The following is an 18,417-nucleotide window of genomic DNA, read 5'->3' as shown; positions in this document are numbered from 1 at the left end:
CAGAATGAAACACTGTAATGCACTATTAATTAATTTATCATACACAACATACAGCTGATCTTGACTGTTGTGACCAAGTGCTGTCAAAACTGAAATCTAACAGATATTTTTACTTAAGCTGGATTAACAGTCTCTGTTAAGATATTCATCTATGGAGTAGAAGGACTTGCCTATCAAAAAGTCTTTCAAACTCTGTTTAAACCGTGCTTTATCTGAAACCAAGTTTTTAATGGTTCCTGGCAATTTATTGAAAATGTGTTCCTGAATATTGGACCCCTTTTTGTACCAAGGTAAGTGATTTTAGATCTTTATGTAGATTTTTCTTATTCCTAGTACTGATACTATGTATTGAGCTAAAGGTTGGAAATAGAGATGTATTACTTGCAACAAATTTCATTAAGAAATAAATATACTGAGAAGCAGTAGATAGGAATACAAAGTTCCTCAATAAGGTTTCTATGTGACGTTCTCGAATTTACACCACAAATGATTCTTAATCACACGCTTTTGCACCCTAAAAACTTTTGCTCGATTTCACAAGTTACCCCAGAATATGATACCGTATGACATAATACAATGAAAGTAAGCAAAGTACGCAAGTTTTTTATGTTTATATCCCCTACATCTGACACCATTCTCACGGCAAATAGAGACTCATTTAGGTGCTCGAGCAATTCTGCGGTACGCCCTTCCCGACTGAATTTATTATCGAGTCGTAATCCCAGAGATTTAACACTGTCGACCTCTTCGACCTACACATCTTCGTATGTTATACACATACTGGAAGAAAAACTTTTACAGGTTCTTAACTGCATACAGTGTGTCTTCTCAAAGTTTAATGACAGTGAATAAGCTTTAAACCACTTATTAATGTCAGTGAAAACTTGATTAGCAGCTATTTCTAAATCTGTACTCGACTTGCTGCTTATTGCAATGTTTGTATCATTTGCATACAAAACAAAAAATATAGAATGTCGGGGGTATGCGGAAAACAGTTCAGTAATAGTCATATATCAGAAACAGAGTGATTTATCGGATGTCCAAAACGGCACGATTGTCGGCTTACCGGCAAAGAGTGGAATCGTTTCCAAAGCAGCCAAGTTCATAAACTGTCTGCGTGCCTCTGTCGTTAAAATATACTGCGCACGGCAAAATGTCGCAATCCAAACTAGGCACTGTGGCAAATGTGGTGCACCATAGGCCGCAGATGACAGGGATCGACAGTGGCCGCAGAGAAGTGTACGGGCAAACAGATGTGCAACTGTCGCCCAGCTGACAGCCCAGACGAAGGAAGAGGCTACCGACTGTGTCTCCTCGACGACCGTTCAGAGAACGTCGCCGCGTTCGGGTGTCTGCAGGAGTCGCCCGGTTCGTGCAGTCGCCCTCACTGGCGTTCACTGGTGACGAAGGCCAGAATCTGCCACGTCAGCACCACAAGTGGACATCCACCGAGTGGTGACAGGTGGCCTTTTCAGACAAATCACGTTTTATGCACCGTCAGACAAATTACTGTCGGCACATACAGCATAAAACAACTGAAAGCAAAGATGCTGCAACAATCGTCGGAAGGGTCCGGGTTGGAGGAGAGAGCACTACGGTCAGTGCATTTCCCCGGGTGATCTCGTCATTCTGGAAGGCACAACAGACCGAGACAAGTATGCCTCCACCTTTGGGGACCAAGTCCACTCCTACAAGGAGTTTATTTTTCCTCGGAGCTGCAGCACACATCAGCAGAACGACACTACGTGTCACACAGCTCGCAGTGTACGTGCGCGGATCGGAGAGCACCGGCAGGACGAGTTTGCCGTACTCCCGTGGCCACCGAACTCACCAGATTTAAATCCGATCGAGAATCTGCGGGACTACCTCGACTGGGCCGTTTACGCCACTGACCGTCGATCGACAGATCTAGTGCGGCCGGCCACGGCGCCGGAATCGGCACGGCTCAACATCCCCGTCAGTACCTTCCGCAACTTTACTGACACACTTCCCATGCATCTCGCAACAATCCGCACTGCAAAAGGAGGTTATCGAGGCTTTTGACAGGTGACCACATTAATGTGAAGGGACAGTGTAATTTCACACGACATGCTCTGTACTTAAAGTTCTGAAATTTTAGGTTACCGAATACCAGTGAACTGCATAGCACTGAGCGAGCACAGAGTACTGATAACTACTGTGTGAACTTTCCAGCTGTTTATTGACAGACAAACGTTGTGGTCCTCCGGACATCAGGTCACGAGTTACTTACTTACTTTTCCTGGCTACTACTGAGAGAATATGCTACATCAGTGAATGTGGTACTGTAAACTGTGAGCTACTATATGTTTTTAAATCGAGAACTGTGTGTTAAGAGTGGACTCGGTAGCAGCATGTGGACTGTGAAGATGAGAATATAGGATGGCAATTTAGACAAAATTTGTTTTATTTAGTAACCACAGACAGACCCGTTACAATAAACCTCCTTTGCATTGGGAAATGAAACATTTACACATCCTGCCGATACGTATAGCATAGCGTGTCTTTTAAACAGCTATCCACAGATAAAGCACATTATACAAAGCTTCAGGGTAGGCCACTGTTCCGAGGAAACTGACAAATGTAAGTGAATACATACAAATAGACAGACAGACTTTTTCCATCTCAGGCAACTTTTGACTAATTAAAGGTATTTGTAATCTGTTTTCACCGGCGCAACAAGGACTGTCAAGCAAGTACTGTGATCAACTGGTGATGGGATCCTATCACTCGATTTTCTCGAGTATCCGCCGTAAAATTATTTTAATTTGATATAACTTCATTTTTGCTGTAATTAAGAGTCATATAAAAAACAGCCTAGATTATCATCAACTAAATCACATTAATCGAAATGAAAGCGTTGCAGTTTCAGAGTTTCTGAATGGTCTACACTGATATCATTTGTCACTGAATTTTCACGAATTTCATCCCCACCAATAAATTCAGATCATTTCAGTGTATTTTATTCATTTCATATACACTGTCCAGTATCGTTAATGTGATCACCTGTCAAAAGCCCGAATAATCAACTTTCGCAATGTGGAGCGCTGCAATGTGGGCGGGAAGAAAGTCAGTGAGGTTCTGGAAAATATCGACAGGCATGTGGAGCCAAGCCAACTCCAGCGTTGTGGCCAGCTATACTGGGTTTCTCACCTGACGATGATGTTCGGTTTGTAGGGCACTCGACTGCGCGGTCATCAGCGCCCGTACAAAGTCCCAATTTTTACACAGTCCAAGTTTTTCACAGACCAATCTAGCCACTGTCACAAAGAATGATGATGATGATGATGATCAGATGATGAGGACGAATTAAGAATCCAGTCCCGGGGCAGAGAAAATCCCCAACCCGGACGGGAATCGAACCCGGAACCCTGCGATCCAGAGGCAGCGACGCTATTCTCGCCCGACGATCCACAGCGCCGACAGGCCAATCGAGGAGGTTTCACAGAGTCTCGATTTTGTTGCTCTTCAAACCGTGCACATACAGCGTGAGCTGCTTGACACGTTGCATTATCCTGCCGGTAGATGCTATCGTGCTGGGGAAAAACAAACTGCATGTAGGGATGGACGTGATCCTCAAGGATAGATGCATACTTGTGCTGCACCACTGTGCCTTCCAGAATGATGAAATTACACAGGGAATATCACAAAAACATTCCCTGAGGCACAATGCTCCCGTCTACAGCTCGGACCCCTCCGACGATTGTTGCAGTGTGTCTGCTTCCTGGAATTTTACACAATGGAGTATTAAACGGATTTGTCTGAGAAGGCCACCTTCTGCCACTCAATGGATGCCCAGTGGCTGTAGTGGTGTGCAAATTCCAGCCCTCGTTGCTGACGAACAGCAGTCAGCACAGGTCCGCCATGGACGGCCATACGCAGCGATGTTCACTGACCGATCACTGAGGAGATACTGTTGGGAGCCCCTTATCTGGGTAGCCAGTGGCACATCTATTCGCTCATACACATCTACACCCCTGTTTTTCATCCCCGTCATCTACGGTCCGCTGTGTACCACAGTTGCCTCAGTGCACGTTTCGGATGGCGGCATTTTGACGTGCACAGAATACTTTAACCACGACAGCACGTGAACGGTTTAAAAACTTAGTTGCTTCGGAAATGCTTCCAACCTTGGCACAAAAGGCAATGATCACGCCTTCTCAGACATCACATAAATCGCTCCTTTACTGTAACGACTGCATTGTTTCCCATGCCCCCCCCCCCCCCCTTCAAGTTTTATATACCCTCCACTGCTAGTATGCCACCTGCTGTCTGTGAGTGGTTACTGCACGTAGATGTCAAACACAGGTGTCGGTCACTGTATAGGTACATAAAGGAAAAGCCCCAACATGCTACGATAAACACTAGCGCGGCCACTGTAATCGTCGGCAAAGAGATATTTTGCTACGCCGGAAGGAAAAAGACAAATGATGGAAACATTTTTCATTTGTTTTGACAGTTATTACAGAGACTCTGTTGTTACTTCTCGTGGTGAGTAGACATATTCTTGAGAGGAGCGTGTAGTAGACATTGTATTATCTTAACAATAATTTTTTATGAAAATATGAAGTGTGAGGATTCTTATTAGTGCAAAACCACGAAAGTTTTCATTTCCTTCCGTGAATTGTGCTAATGTCATGTCACTAGCTGCCTGCATCTGAAGAGGAAGTCCGATCAATATTGTACACACAGACAAGAAGGAGAACTAATTATACAAGAATCGATGCAAGTTAAAAGTGAAGAACATTGCATTCCCTTAAAATTCAATAAGGAATCAAAATGATAAAAGTGAGAAAAAATCGATTTGTTTAATTAATTATATCATTTTTTTTTTAAATATAAAATTTTCACATCACATCAGTCTGCCTGGACTGTGTATATCTACACAACTGCTCAGAGTGCAAGAGGGCTGTCCAACGTATTCGGTGACTGTTTGCATTTATTCTGGCGGTCGCAGCTTCTGTGTATGAGCTTACCTGCTGGTGGTGCTGTAGACGAGGCACGAGAGGACGGTGTCCAGCTGCTGCTTGTGCCGGTCCACAGTCTTCTGCTCCGGGTTCGAGCCCAGGTCCCCAGCATTGCCGGACAGAGCGTTCAGCACTGTCTGGATCATGTACTGGGCCGCGTTCACCTGGAACACCGGCCGTATGCAGTCTCAGACGTGGAAGGTGACCGCTGCACTCCCACCGAGGGGAGCCTTACAATTTTGTTGAGGACTGGGTCAACAGCTTTACTGTAATTGTCAAATGGAGCCATTCTGCTTTTGGCTGTCGAGAATATTATTACCGTGATCGGAATTTTGACACACAGTCATTGCTGAGCAGTCTGAAAACAGTCACTAAAAATGATAGGCAGCAGTCCACATACATAAAGCATACGTGTGTGCACACACACACACACACACACACACACACACACACACACACACAAGTGATGTGTTGTACCATGCATGTGATGTGCTAAGGTGAATGTGTTCCTTTTATTTGGTGACTGTTTTCTGGATGATTCAAAATGACTATACATTGAAATTGAAACCACAATACTTAATATTTTGAACATCCAAATGCAGAATGACTTCATTCAATTAGACAAACTTGTTAACACATCCTACATTACATTTTTCCTTTTCCATCTACTTTCATTCAAACATTAAGCACAAAAATCATGTTCCAATCCCTACCTATATCTTCCTAGGTCCCTTCTGGAGCATACTTTGTGACTTGTTAATGCAAACCAGTGCCATCTGTTCTGTCGTACATGTCCGATAGAACAGAAAACGTGCAGTTACATTAATGTAGTCGAATGCGACTGCTCTACGAGGTATGTTTTGGAGTGGACACACAAACAGCATTAGAACCACTACAGGAATCGAGAATTTGAGATTAGGAGGTGTAATCGACAAGACACTGCACTGCCATGTGCAATAAGTTGAGATTTTGGTCAGACGGGAGGTGTATCCGGGTGGCCGAGACGGTTGAGGAAGCTGTACAGAGGAGTGGGGCATCTATGTTCGAGTCCCGGTCCGGAAGAAATTTTCAACTTTCACCACTGGAATATTGTAATGCCCTGTGCATCTGGGAGTCACAGTTTCCCACCTACTCCTTCCTCTTTCATTTCCCTTCCTCTATTTCAGTGAAGTTTAAGACCTCCGTTGGGAATCTCTTTATTGACAACCACTACATCTACAAAACTTTTCGGCCAGTATCTGCATGCCGAATAATGAACGGTCAGAGAAACATCGAAGGAAAGACGATCGGGTTCAATGTCCCGTCAACATTGAGGTCATTAGAGATTAAGCACAAGCTCGGATCGTGTCGACGAAGGTGAAGAAAATGGGCCGTGCTCTTTCACAGGAACCATCCCGCCATTTGTCTGGAGTGATTTATGGAAATCACGGAAACCTAAATCTGAAACTTCCCAGCAGATTAAAACTGTGTGCCAGACCGAGACTCAAACTCGGGACCTTTGCCTTTTGCGGGCAAGCGCTCTACCGTCTGAGCTACCCAAACACGACTCACGCCCCGTCCTCACAGCTTTACTTCTGCCAGTACCTCGTCTCTTACCTTCCAAACTTTACAGAAGCTCTCCTGCGAACCTTGCAGAACTAGCAGTCCCGGAAGAAAGGATACGGCGGGGACACGGCTTAGCCACAGCCTCGGGGGAGACAGGACGTGAGTCACACTCGGGTAGCTCAGACGGTAGAGCACGTGCCCGCGAAAGGCAAAGGTCCCGAGTTCGAGTCTCGGTCTGGCACACAGTTTTAATCTGCCAGGAAGTTTCACATCGGCGCACACTCCGCTGCAGAGTGAAAATCTCATTCTGGAAACCTAAATGTGGATGGCTGCACGCAGGTTTGAACCTCTGTCCTACCGAATGCGAGTCCGGTGTGCTAACCACTGTGGTTGTCATCTCGCTTTGTTAGGGAAACACCACCACGACTATTAACCGTCCTAGCAGAGTTCTATCACTGAGAACAGAATGCAGTCCACCACAGAGCTGGCCCAAGTGGAGAACATTTGTGTATAGCAGAGTAACGCAAGTGGTGACACCCGGCTGGCAGTGGGCTGACGTGTTCGTATTTGCCAGCCGGGCACTAACTGTGGGTGATGGTGGAGCGCTCACTCTGCCCGGTCGCCACCGGTGCCAGACACAGACACTGCAGTAGTGCATCGGGTGGACGTGCCAACATAACGTTCCAGATACGTGAGTGTGGTGCCACAGTGTTACACAGACTAATGTTTCGGCCGCAGTTGTAACTGTTCATCTTCAGAGTAGTGTATTTACTGCCGAACAAATGTCACATTAACTTCTCGTACAGCACAATTTCACGCTGCTTTAGAGTCATTCGGTCAATAACATCGTAAACTGTATCTTTGATCGACTGGTAGGAGGGATGGGGGTGCCTGGCAGATAGGAACAGACATCATTTACTCCTGATAGCAGTTTTTATTTGAATTCTTATTGGCTGGTATAGGCAAATAATGTGGCAAACCATTTCAGTAACATACACTGACAGTAAAAAGCTGCAACACCAAAAAACAATTAATGTAGGGTACCGAAATTTTGGGAATAAATTTGCCTAGGTAACGTATTTACACAATTAACATAGCGAGATCGAAGGTTAATGTAAGTGGGTGATAAGCTGTCGCAAATGTGAAATGCCAGTACCTTAACAACTGGTGTAACTGTCAGAATGTCAAATGCGAGCAAGCAGACGTGAATGCACTGTGACGTACAGCTGCCGGATATCTGTCTGTGGGACGAACATCCGTGCCTATTGCACTCGGTCAGTATATACGAGGACGGTTAGTGCCGTTTGTGGACGACACGGGAGTCGTCATCTGACGGTGTCCCGTACGTGCCCGATCGGAGACAGATCTGGCGACCTAGCAGACCGAGGCAATACGTCGACACACCGCAGAGTACGCCGCGTTACGACAGCGACGTGTGGGCGAGCAGTATCCCGTCGGAAAACACCCACCGGATTGCTGTTCACAAATGGCAGAACAAAAGGTCGAATCGGCAGACCGACTCGGAAGTGTGCAGTCAGCGTGCACAGGATAACCACGAGGGTGCCCGTGCCACCCCAGACCGTGACCCCCAGTGTAGGTCCGGTGTGTCTAGCGTGCAGGTAGGTCGGTCACAGGCCCTGGAGCGGCGTCCTCCTAACCGACACACGGCCGTCACTGGCACCGAGGCAGAACCGGCTTTCGTCAGACAATACGACAGACCTCCACCCCGCCTTCCGAAAAGCTCTCGCTTGACATCACCGAAGTCACAAAATGGAGGTGGTTTAGGGTCACTGGAATGCACACTACAGGATGTCCGAGTCACGGCTGTCCTCGAAGTAACCGATTTGTATACAGTTTGTCGTGTCACTGCAGTGCCGACTGCTAATCGAATTGCTTCCGGAAAATGCGGTACGGTGCGCCAGAGCCGTACACTGAACACGACACTCTTCCCTCTCGGTAGTGCCCCGTGACCGTCCATAGCCCAGTCCTCTCGCAGCCGCAAGTTCCCGTGACCACCACTGCCGGCAGTCGCGTAAAGAGTGGCTACGTTCCTGCCGAGCCCTTCACCGGTATCACAAAAAGAACATCCAGCTTCCTGAAGCCCTATTATGTGACATCTTTCGAAGCCAGTGAGGTGCGATAATAGCTTTGGAGGCATTTTAAACTACTGTCACGACACCACACCCGATCTCAAATAGTGCTCACGACCGTTACAGCATATATTTAAATAAAACCCGATTTCCATCCTAATAGTGGCACTACCAGTGCCACTCTCGTGTGACTGGTGTGAAATTTGAAAAGACATCGTCTTTCCGATACAGAAATGTGCATATAACCTTTTTGTTTATGGCACAGAACTCTCTCGGTGTTGAAATTTTTTTTCCAACAGTGTATTATCTCGTTCTCACAGTGGCAGGTGGCAGCCAAACCGACACATTGCCGAAGGCGCGTAATTGACCGTGTCACCTCAGCTGCTGCCGAGCACTGTGGAATGTGACATCACGTCACTGCGACGGCTCACCGCTGATTTATCGATGCCAGCCAATACGATTAAAATGAAAACTACTGTCAGCTAATGTGTCGGTCCCTCCCTATGCCCCTCCCGTGTGCCCCACTTCTGCCACTGCTCACAAACATAGGTCACTGATGTTTTTGACAAACTGCATCTCACAGCAGAAGGGCATTACCCAACACATCATCTGAATGCAGATTTGGCCCAGCAGTAAATCCTCGACACCGATGAAACGCACATAGATCGGTCTAAAAACAATACGACTACACGGAAATGTACCCAAATAACTTCTACTGAAAACAACATCGGCCACAGAAGTCTACACTAAAACAGTCTTACGTTGTTTACAGGTACATTATATGCGAGTGATTCTTTTCCTTCTTTTCCTATCTATGTACAGGGTTATTACAAATGATTGAAGCGATTTCACAGCTCTACAATAACTTTATTATTTGAGATATTTTCACAATGCTTTGCACACACATACAAAAACTCAAAAAGTTTTTTTAGGCATTCACAAATGTTCGATATGTGCCCCTTTAGTGATTCGGCAGACATCAAGCCGATAATCAAGTTCCTTCCACATTCGGCGCAGCATGTCCCCATCACTGAGTTCGAAAGCATCGTTGATGCGAGCTCGCAGTTCTGGCACGTTTCTTGGTAGAGGAGGTTTAAACACTGAATCTTTCACATAACCCCACAGAAAGAAATCGCATGGGGTTAAGTCGGGAGCGCGTGGAGGCCATGACATGAATTGCTGATCATGATCTCCACCACGACCGATCCATCGGTTTTCGAATCTCCTGTTTAAGAAATGCCAAACATCATGATGGAAGTGCGGTGGAGCACCATCCTGTTGAAAGATGAAGTCGGCGCTGTCGGTCTCCAGTTGTGGCATGAGCCAGTTTTCCAGCATGTCCAGATACACATGTCCTGTAACGTTTTCTTCGCAGAAGAAAAAGGGGCCGTAAACTTTAAACCATGAGATTGCACAAAACACGTTAACTTTTGGTGAATTGCGAATTTGCTGCACGAATGCGTGAGGATTCTCTACCGCCCAGATTCGCACATTGTGTCTGTTCACTTCAACATTAAGAAAAAATGTTGCTTCATCACTGAAAACAAGTTTCGCACTGAACGCATCCTCTTCCATGAGCTGTTGCAACCGCGCCGAAAATTCAAAGCGTCTGACTTTGTCATTGGGTGTCAGGGCTTGCAGCAATTGTAAACGGTAAGGCTTCTGCTTTAGCCTTTTCCGTAAGATTTTCCAAACCGTCGGCTGTGGTACGTTTAGCTCCCTGCTTGCTTTATTCGTCGACTTCCGCGGGCTACGCGTGAAACTTGCCCGCACGCGTTCAACCGTTTCTTCGCTCACTGCAGGCCAACCCATTGATTTCCCCTTACAGAGGCATCCAGAAGCTTTAAACTGCGCATACCATTGCCGAATGGAGTTAGCAGTTCGTGGATCTTTGTTGAACTACGTTCTGAAGTGTCGTTGCACTGTTATGACTGACCGATGTGAGTGCATTTCTAGCACGACATACGCTTTCTCGGCTCCTGTCGCCATTTTGTCTCACTGCGCTCTCGAGCGCTCTGGCGGCAGAAACCTGAAGTGTGGCTTCAGCCGAACAAAACTTTATTAGTTTTTCTACGTATCTGTAGTGTGTCGTGACCATATGTCGATGAATGGAGCTACAGTGAATTTATGAAATCGCTTCAATCATTTGTAATAGCCCTGTAAGTATGGACAAATGTGGCATCTGACACCTCGATTCTAGTCTCTGCTTTAGCACTTATTACTCCTCTTTCACTCTCACATGTAAAACGAGCACTCCTCACAGATCAGACCTCCGGCTCGTTCCGACTGGCCGACTGCTGCCTACAGGGCAGTGTGAGGATCGATCGGTGACTGTGGGACTCTCATCGGCACGTCACTGATCCCTCGAGATGTTACTGCTATCAGGTGAACGCTGACAATGCTGCCGCTTCTTCTTCGGGCAGCTATGCGTTTGGCCCCCCGATGCTCAGTACACCCTGTTCCACACCTCCCTACCCCAGGAAACCCCGAGGAGGTACCAGGAATTGAACCTGGGTCCCTACACACCAAAGGCATTTACACTAATCCTTCAGCTATAGAAGTGGTCCACCTCCGTACGTCAGAACTGGAATTACAAATCTACTGAAAAACTTTATGTGTGAGGTTTTACATGTCATTTCTTTCAGATTTCTGTGAAAATGTATGAACAAATCTGTAAATTTGTTCTGGTTTATACGTAAATCTATAAACTTCTCTTATGAAAAGTAAAATGCAAAACACTTCACATACAAGCTGTGGCCATAAAATAATAGGACTGATGCTATAGCAGAATAAGTATGCATGTGCCACAGATGAATGACCAACAACTGTGAAGCATGAAGCCTTCTCAGTCAAATGCGGCATATCTGTTGCCTCTAGACAAATCATTGTGGCCATGGCCTTTATTTGTGTAAAAGCTGTTACTTTGTTTTGCTGGAAAGATGAAAAATATAATAATAGAGCAATGAATTGTTACGAAGTTTCACATGAAATTTGGGAAAACTGATTCTGAAACCTATATTTTACTAAAAGAAGTGTACAGTGAGGAATGTTTATTACGTACATGAGTTTATAAGGGTGTTTCTGAGGTGGCTGAGAAGGCACCAGAAGATGACTCACACCCAGGGCACCTTTCAACGTAAGAAACAGATGAAAACATTGAAAAAGTTGGTAATATGATTTGATCTGACTGTCATCGAATATTGATCAATTGCTGAAACTGTAGGAATTGACAAAGAATGTGTAAGGCAAATTTTGCATATCCAGTTCAAAATGAGAAAAGTTTGTGAGGAACTGGTGCCAAAAACTCTCACTATTGAACAAAAAGGAGCTCACAAAAATGTTTGTACTGACACTTTCAATACCATTGAAAATTATGCTAATTTCTTGAAAAGAGTGGTAACTTATGACAAATCTTGATTTGTCAATTACAATCCAGAAACTAAGCACTAGTCCATTCATTCAAAGGGGCCAATTTCACAGAGACAGAAAAAAAGGGCACGTCAAGATTGAAAGCAATGACAATTTTTTTAACATTCGCAGACTTTTGTGTCTTTAGTTGATTCCTGAAGGTCAAACTATGAATCAACAATTCTACCCTGAGGTTCTTGCCCATCTCCACGGGGGAGGGGGAGGGGGTAGGGTGCGGCAAGTTGTCGAATAACGACGCACTAGCCTGTTATGTGGTTTCTAGCGAACTACAGCACTGCAGTGTTAGACCACCTGCCTTATTCAACTGACATAGCCCCATGTGACTTCTGTCTATTCTCCAAGGGCAAATATGCATTAAAGGGAACAAGATTTCAGTCCACTGAAACGGTGAAAGAAAAAGCACCTCGCATCATCGAGGAGCTCAAAGAGGAAGAGTTCCAGCACTGTTTCCGTCAATAGAAAATTCACACGGAGTATTGTAGGGACAGAGGAGTAGAGTATACTGAGGCTGACGATGACTAAATACTTATGTTTTTGGAACACAAAACTTTACAGCAATAGTCCTTTTACGTGTACATACACCGTTAATTTTCTCCACAAACTGCTGTCGATTGCATTGGCCACTGTCTTTTGCGTCTTTGGAAATAAAGATCCTCTAACTCTCTGATAACACTCTGGCCCAGTAACCAGTTCTATCTGCCAACTAATGCAGGTCAGTGTTTATAAAAAGCTATATTACAATTGCGTCGGTATGGGGACATCGAGGATACACGTACAGAAATGCGATACATCGTGGCACTGCACAAATCGCCACTCCAAATACCTGCTCTTCCTTTGCCGAGTTGAGCATGTCGAGGAACCAGGGGACGCCCAGCGACTTCAGAATGCCATCCGTCCGGTCCTCGTGGTCGCGGCACAGCTCGCCGATGCAGCGTATTATCGCCAGGCACACGGCACTGCCCTGCGTAAACAGAACGTGATTCGTAAACTGGCTGCAAAAAACACGAGTGCAAACAAAACTGTCAATAGCATTGGAGATGAAACAGGAGTGTTCTCCGTCACTTGGACGGAAACAAGTAGACGTAGGTGTAAGTATACAAATTTTAAAACATTAACAATATTATGAAAAGGATACATTACTACTCACAGTAAAGATGACACATTGAGTTACACGTAGGCACAGTGAAAAGATTGTTACACAGTGAGCTTTCGGACACAGCCTTCTATGGGAAGGAAAAGGAAACCACAACACGTTTGTACAAGTAAGCACATCTCACCCACACATGACCACTACGTCCAACCGGAATGCAATGGTAAGGCACTGAATGGAAGCAGCAATAGAGAGAGAGAGAAACAGAGAGAGAGAGAGAGAGAGAGAGAGAGACAGAGAGAGAGAGAGAGAGAGACAGAGAGAGAGAGAGAGAGTGGGGGACGGGGGGCGGTACGCGTGCACACAAGGGGGTATGGGGGAGGGGAGGGGGGCAGGGATAGAAGGGTCCATGATCCCTTCCTGTCCCTCTCTGGATTGCTACTTCCATTCCATTTGATGACTTACCACTGCAGCCTGGCCAGACAAAGTGGTCATGTGTGTGTGCAGTTTGCTTGCCTGTCTGAATGTGCTGTATGTTTTCCTTTTCCTTTCTGAAGAAGTTTTTGAGCAAAAGCACAATGGGTAACAGCCTATTTGTTGTACCTGTATACAACTGAACGTGTCATCTTTATGGTGCGTAACAATGTATCCTTTTCATAATAAGGCTTATATTCCAACCTGCTCTCTCCAGTGTTAAATTAAAAACATTACTGTTTATAGGATTTTTCAAAATTTCTTATTTTACAGAAGGTGTGAGGCACTGCAATGTTTTCCAATTCCTATCAGTTTCACAACTTTGTCGGCGGGATGAGTTCACTGCAGTATGCAGGGTGCCCCTGTAGAAGTGCATGAGAGATCAAATGTGTAGTGATACAAATACTGACACCAACCCGAATGACATCAGGTAAGTATTTACAAATTTATATTGCGATGCATTTACATTGTGATCGCAAAGAAGACAAAGTGAAGGAATTCAACTATCTCGGCAGAAAAATATACGCAAGGGACAAATCGAGAACATAAGAAGAGACAACAGCAAGGAAACCCGGGCATTTCTAGCCAAAAGAAGCCTACTAGTAACAAACGAATGTCTTAATTTGAGGGAGAAATTTCTGAGAATGCACAATTCAGCACAGCATTGTACAGCAGTGAATCATAGACAGCAATAAAACCACGAAAGAAGAGATGTGGTGCTACAGAATGATGTTGAAAATTAGTCAGACTGATAACATAAGGAATGAACACGCTCTCTGCAGTATTGGCAAAAGAGGAATATTTGCAAAACACCGAGGGACAGGATGATAGTACATGCATTAAGACATCAGAGAATAATTTCTGGGGTACTAGGAAGAGCCCCTCTCTTGGGGAAGACAAAGATTTGTAATACGTCTGACGAATAATTGAGAACATTGAATGGAAGTGCTACTCTGGGATGCAGAGGTTCGCACAGGAGAGAAATTCATTGCTGGTCCCATCAAACCGGTCACAAGACTGATGACTTAAACAAAAATTGTGTTAGCTATGTTTCAAAATAATCACACAATTTGTTTGTTTTCTGTTTTGTTTAAAGATAATGAGACTGTAATAATGTGTCACTGTATTTCTCTGAAGATCCGGGTCTTTACAGTGCTGTTCGTCACGATATTTTAGCTGATGGCCAGAGACTGTGAGAAGACGGGATCTGCACCAATGACAGCCTTGCTATAATTTACTATAATATTGACAATAAATTAAATTTAACCAATTTGTAAATGAGCTCTGTGATTAGCTTAATGTAAGTGGCACTGTACATTCAATCAGTGGATGGTATTCATACTCATATTACATGCATTGTACACTGTCAGAGAGCAGTTGACCAATCTATTGTGCATTTGGTAAACTATAATGTGAGAAGATTTAGGGAAAACAAATATTAGGGTTATCATATTTTTTATTTTGAGAGCACTAAATATTATTCACATCTGTGAACCTGAAATTCTTGAAGTAACATCCTGTTCTCTACTTCGATCAATTACGAGAACGAGCAAACATCATTAGAAGAACCTACAAAGAATACGAAAAATACTTTACGAGCAAAGAAAAATAACATTACTTCTAAAAGGAAATAAATTCATAGTTATGATGTTGCATCGAATCACTCTGAAGTCCGATGCAGACAAATTAAATTACAAACCTCTGAAAAACACTGCAAACTACAGGGCAACATGAAATCTTCCCTGCTAGTTCCTGACTAATATGAAAAGGAGCAACAGCAGTTGCAGCAGCTGCGTTAATTGTAGTATTCGGTAAGAAAGTATCATTCTGTTCACATAAGAAGCACTTTAATGTGACAATTTCTCGTGTCAAGTTGAAGCAGCGTGCTGGTTTCAGATAACTATAGCAAAACCACTGAGGCACTGACTGTGTCACACTACCAACCACACACCCCGTCCTAGGAGGTTTGGTCTCACAGCATAATGCGACGGTGCCCGAGGTACTTTGAAGGAACGGAGAAGAGCCGCTCACAGCACGAAACTACGAGCCGGTCTGCACATTCTGGCAACCTGCTCAGTTCAAACGGCACTGCCTCTGAAAGCCAGCTACCGCACAAACCTGACAACACACTTATCACATACCTGCTACATTTTTCGCTCAAAGTCACAGTGGCAAACACTGAAAATCAACATCTTCAACTTGTATCCTGTTCTTCTCAGTTGCATGTAACATTACGGTATATTGAACAATGGAAAATCCAGGATGGAATGTAACAATGCCAGAGAAGGAAAGTAGCTACTCACCATATAGCGGAAGTGCTGAGTCACGACAGGCACAACAAAAAGATTCACACAATTAAAGCTTTCGGCCATTAAGGCCTTTGTCAGCTCACACACACACACACACACACACACACACACACACACACACACACACACACGAGACTGCAGACGTGTGTGCAAGTTGTGTGAGTGTGCGTAATAATACCAGAGAGGGAAAGCTGCTACTCACCATATAGCGGAGATGCTGAGTCGTGATAGGCACAACAAAAAGATTCACACAATTAAAGCTTTCGACCATTAAGGCCTTTGTCAGCAGTATATATATAAAGACACACACACACACACACACACACACACACACACACACACACACACACACACAACAAGAATGGGGTCTCAGCTCTCTGAGACTGCAGACGGTGTCACGACTCAGCATCTTCGCTATATGGTGAGTAGCAACTTTCCCTCTCTGGTATTATTACGGTATATTGATAATTTTTACTTTTGGACCATCTAACTACAACTGAATGAAACTTTTTTTTTTTTTGCCATATGAGTTTCGTCTTTATTCTCTGCAAGGCATCTTCAGTGACCTGGAATATGTACATATTTTTACTATTTAGTTTACATTTTGGGACAATGTACCTTAAACCCTTAAACCCTTCTGGCAGTTGGTTTTTTTCTCTGGCTTAGTAATATTTTAAATTCTACTTACAAATTGCATGGTCAATTTTCTACATGTTGTGTTTATGTTCCATTTTCGGTGCTGTTCCTCTTCTTATAATTGCCAGTTCACCAACGGCAATGGAGGCTGAAGCTTTGACAATGCCAGCCACTCGTGCTGGCAAAAACGTCAGAAAAATCATTAGATGAATGTCGGCCGAAGAACCCGAGACAGAAGCCAATAGGCAGTTTTCTCAACAAGTGGCCACGAAAAACTTAAACAATTGAGCTTTGTATTATTATTATTATCATTATAATTGTGTGTGTGTGTGTGTGTGTGTGTGTGTGTGTGTGTGTGTGTGTGTGTGTGTGTGTGTTTTTTTTCATTCAATTGTAGTTAGATGGTCCAAAAGTAAAAATTATCAATATACCATAACTGAAATATCAGTCTGTTTACTATCTGCAGTATGTGTCGCAACACCATTAATCGACACAGTTGGCACGGCTACAATACGGGACGACTGTGACTTTGTAACGACCGGTGGACAGAACACCGTGTGTGGAACGATCTCGGCACGCTAACTGAACTACAGAAAGTGGAGCATACGAACACGCGTTAATAGGCATGTGGCTGCTGCAGGCATCTTAACGGCCGACCACACGACAACTCTCGGCACGAGTAAGAGGCTACATCCCTGCCGCTTGCGAGTAAACAGCTCTGCCAGCGGGTCTGCCCACCCTCCGTGAACAGTTTCCGAACTACTGCGCCGTCACACGTGTGCCAGCTCGTCGGTCTCCGTCGGGACTTTTGCTGGCGGGAATACTGGAGTCTGCAAACTTGTTCCCGAAACTCGTGAATTGATCTGTTTCTGTACAGTTAGTGAGGAATGAAAAACATTAAGCAACTTTAAACAACTGGGTCACAATGTGGCACACAGAAAGTGGTTATCGCTGATGTCAGCACCTCACAGGAGTATCAGAGCTGCGGAATTTTGAAAATTTTGTGCAACATGTCTTACTTTGGTACGATTTGCAAAAACACACAACTGTTGTTCTCCACAGTGTCCTGTAAACCACACCAGCACAGTGTCCACGTTGGAGCCATTTCGAGAAATAGGACTACTTTCACCCAAAGCATCTCAAGTCAGTTCTGGCTCTGATGAAAGTAATGTGGCTCTAATATAAAATTAATGTAAATGTAATACAGTCAAACAATGTTCAAATCTTTTGATCCGTTGTACAGGAGACACGTCAAGTAGGAAAAAGATCATAAGTGCCTCTTAAATAAATGGAAAGAAAATAGAAAAGAATGAAACGTTGACATTAATTTGAAGACATTACTGCAGCACTATTTATAGTTATAATATATTGTGCAGAAGAAAGTTAGAAATGCAACGAACCACAACAACTTTTTTAACAAATTTTAAACTGAAAAGTTCTAAAATTTATTTACATGCAATTTTGCACTACAACAACTGCAACATCATTTTTACATATATAGATAAATGTGCGGTTGTAAAGACAAGTGCTGGCACGTCTGATTCCTTCAGAATATCAAAAGGTGTGAGACAGGGCTGCGTCCCATCTCTATGACTGTACAACATCTATGCAGAACATGTCATTAGGAAGGTTCTCAGTGGTTAGAGCAAAGGCATCTCAGTCGGTGGGAGAACTATCGACAACCTTCATTTTGCTGATGACACTGAGCTTTTGCCAAAAGCGAAGATGAACTTGCTGAGTTACGAACAAGAATAAAGGACACTAGTCTAGCATACGGCTTAGACATCAAACTCATCAAGTCCAAACTCACGATAATTGAGTGAGAAGAACAGATCCAGCTCACAGATCGATTAAAAGAA

General features: G+C 44.2%; 1 protein-coding gene across 1 annotated transcript in view; it reads right to left on the bottom strand.

The window, feature by feature from the left end:
* LOC126109862 (protein unc-45 homolog B) overlaps positions 1–18,417 on the bottom strand; it is a 128,430-nt gene that overhangs the window by 92,894 nt on the left and 17,119 nt on the right. The window contains exons 4-5 of the mRNA XM_049914928.1: positions 12,873–13,010; positions 4,995–5,149 (exon numbers count right to left, since the gene is read on the bottom strand). Of these exons, the coding sequence (XP_049770885.1) occupies positions 4,995–5,149; positions 12,873–13,010 (293 nt within the window). The remainder of the gene's footprint in view (positions 1–4,994; positions 5,150–12,872; positions 13,011–18,417) is intronic.

Source organism: Schistocerca cancellata, chromosome 12, assembly GCF_023864275.1.
Source record: "Schistocerca cancellata isolate TAMUIC-IGC-003103 chromosome 12, iqSchCanc2.1, whole genome shotgun sequence".
NCBI lineage: Eukaryota > Metazoa > Arthropoda > Insecta > Orthoptera > Acrididae > Schistocerca > Schistocerca cancellata.
This window is presented reverse-complemented; position numbering and strand designations above follow the sequence as displayed.